The following is a 1,463-nucleotide window of genomic DNA, read 5'->3' as shown; positions in this document are numbered from 1 at the left end:
ACTTACATGATTATATTCCAATTTTTATTACTAAAATTAATATTATATTGAAAGATAAATGATAAAATTTTCTATCATAAATTTGATAGCATTATATTGGTTAAATTAAAAAAATTATTTTATTATTATTACTATTTAATGTTATTATTATTATTATATTTATTTTATTTTATTATCATTATTATTGTTGTTGTTTATCTAATTAATTAAAATTTTGCTCATCTTAAAAGAAGAAGTTAGATCTTCTCCGGTATACAATCATCATATATATTACTAAAGATAATTTTGTTTTTTGTATGAAGTAATTGATATCCATGAGTTGCTCAAATAAAATATATTTATTTTTTTTTTCATTAAATCAATTCAAATTCAAATTCAAACCAACTCCTCTTAGAGCCCAAGATTGCAACTTTATTTAAAATTGAGTGTGAGAATATATACTATATAGTTACTCCTGACCTGACAACTCCCATCCTCCTCGTTCCTTACGGTGACATGCCAAGTTCCCCGCCGGCTGCCGCCGAAAGCCTCTCCGTTGCCGGCCCACATATCCCAAGCCTCCATCTCGTCCTCACCGGCGCCGACGTAATCCAAAGACACCACCTTTTCCCCAAACCTCACATACTTCAGCAGATCAAACCGGCGAGCATAAGACTCGAGGTACTCCACCACCTGCTTGTGGTCAGGGAAGATTTTGGTCAAATTCTCCGGCCACGGAAAGTCGGAATACTGGTAGTCCAGTGGGGAAGACTGGAGACGAGTCGACGGAAGAGTTCGGGCCCACACGCCTCCGACCACCCGGTCCGACTCGAAGAGAACTGGATGGAAGCCTTTTTGGGCCAGGTATTTGCAGGCGGCGAGGCCGCTGACGCCGGCGCCTACAATGCAGACCTTCTTTTCCTCCATTTTTTTAAGGAATAATTACTATGGCGCCACGCTCTTTATATGTACAGGAAATTAGGATCTGCTAAAGCTCCAAAACCAACTCCTTACAAATATATATATAGGTTCATGCGCTGTTCATTAGGCAGTTTGGGTGGTTAACAAATTCATTAAAATTAGGGGGACTTTGACAAATTAGCGAGAATTCAATTCCTCTTGTTCAAAATAGAAGAGACAACTACGATGTGTAAGAACTGTATATGTATAGTCAGTTTTTTAGTTGTATGGAGAATGACAATACATTGAGAGGATGATAAATAGTGAAGATGAATTTAGTGTGTTAAGGAGGAATGTCTGTTGGAAGGGGACAGCCAGAAAAATGAACAGAAGATGTTGATGAATAATTGGTCAATGCTGGACATTGATCGTGTTTTTATGGCGGATTTAGGAAGCTGAAAAATACGAGTTTTTCTTATAGTGAGGTGCAATATGTATATCTACCATGTTCATATGCATATCGTGTAGTATTTAGGTTATGTGTGTATCTCATGTCATGTATCTAATGTATGTGGGCTCTGAAA

At 36.9% G+C, this 1,463-nt stretch overlaps 1 protein-coding gene across 1 annotated transcript in view; it reads right to left on the bottom strand.

Moving 5' to 3' along the window:
* LOC110114937 (probable flavin-containing monooxygenase 1) overlaps positions 1 to 906 on the bottom strand; it is a 3,924-nt gene extending 3,018 nt beyond the window's left edge. The window contains exon 1 of the mRNA XM_020847996.1: positions 460 to 906. Within this exon, the coding sequence (XP_020703655.1) occupies positions 460 to 906 (447 nt within the window). The remainder of the gene's footprint in view (positions 1 to 459) is intronic.
* Between the last annotated feature and the right edge of the window lie 557 nt (positions 907 to 1,463).

This window comes from Dendrobium catenatum, unplaced genomic scaffold, assembly GCF_001605985.2.
Source record: "Dendrobium catenatum unplaced genomic scaffold, ASM160598v2 fragScaff_scaffold_716, whole genome shotgun sequence".
NCBI classification, from domain to species: domain Eukaryota; kingdom Viridiplantae; phylum Streptophyta; class Magnoliopsida; order Asparagales; family Orchidaceae; genus Dendrobium; species Dendrobium catenatum.
Note: the sequence above shows the minus strand (reverse complement) of the source record. Positions and strands in the feature narration are given on the sequence as shown.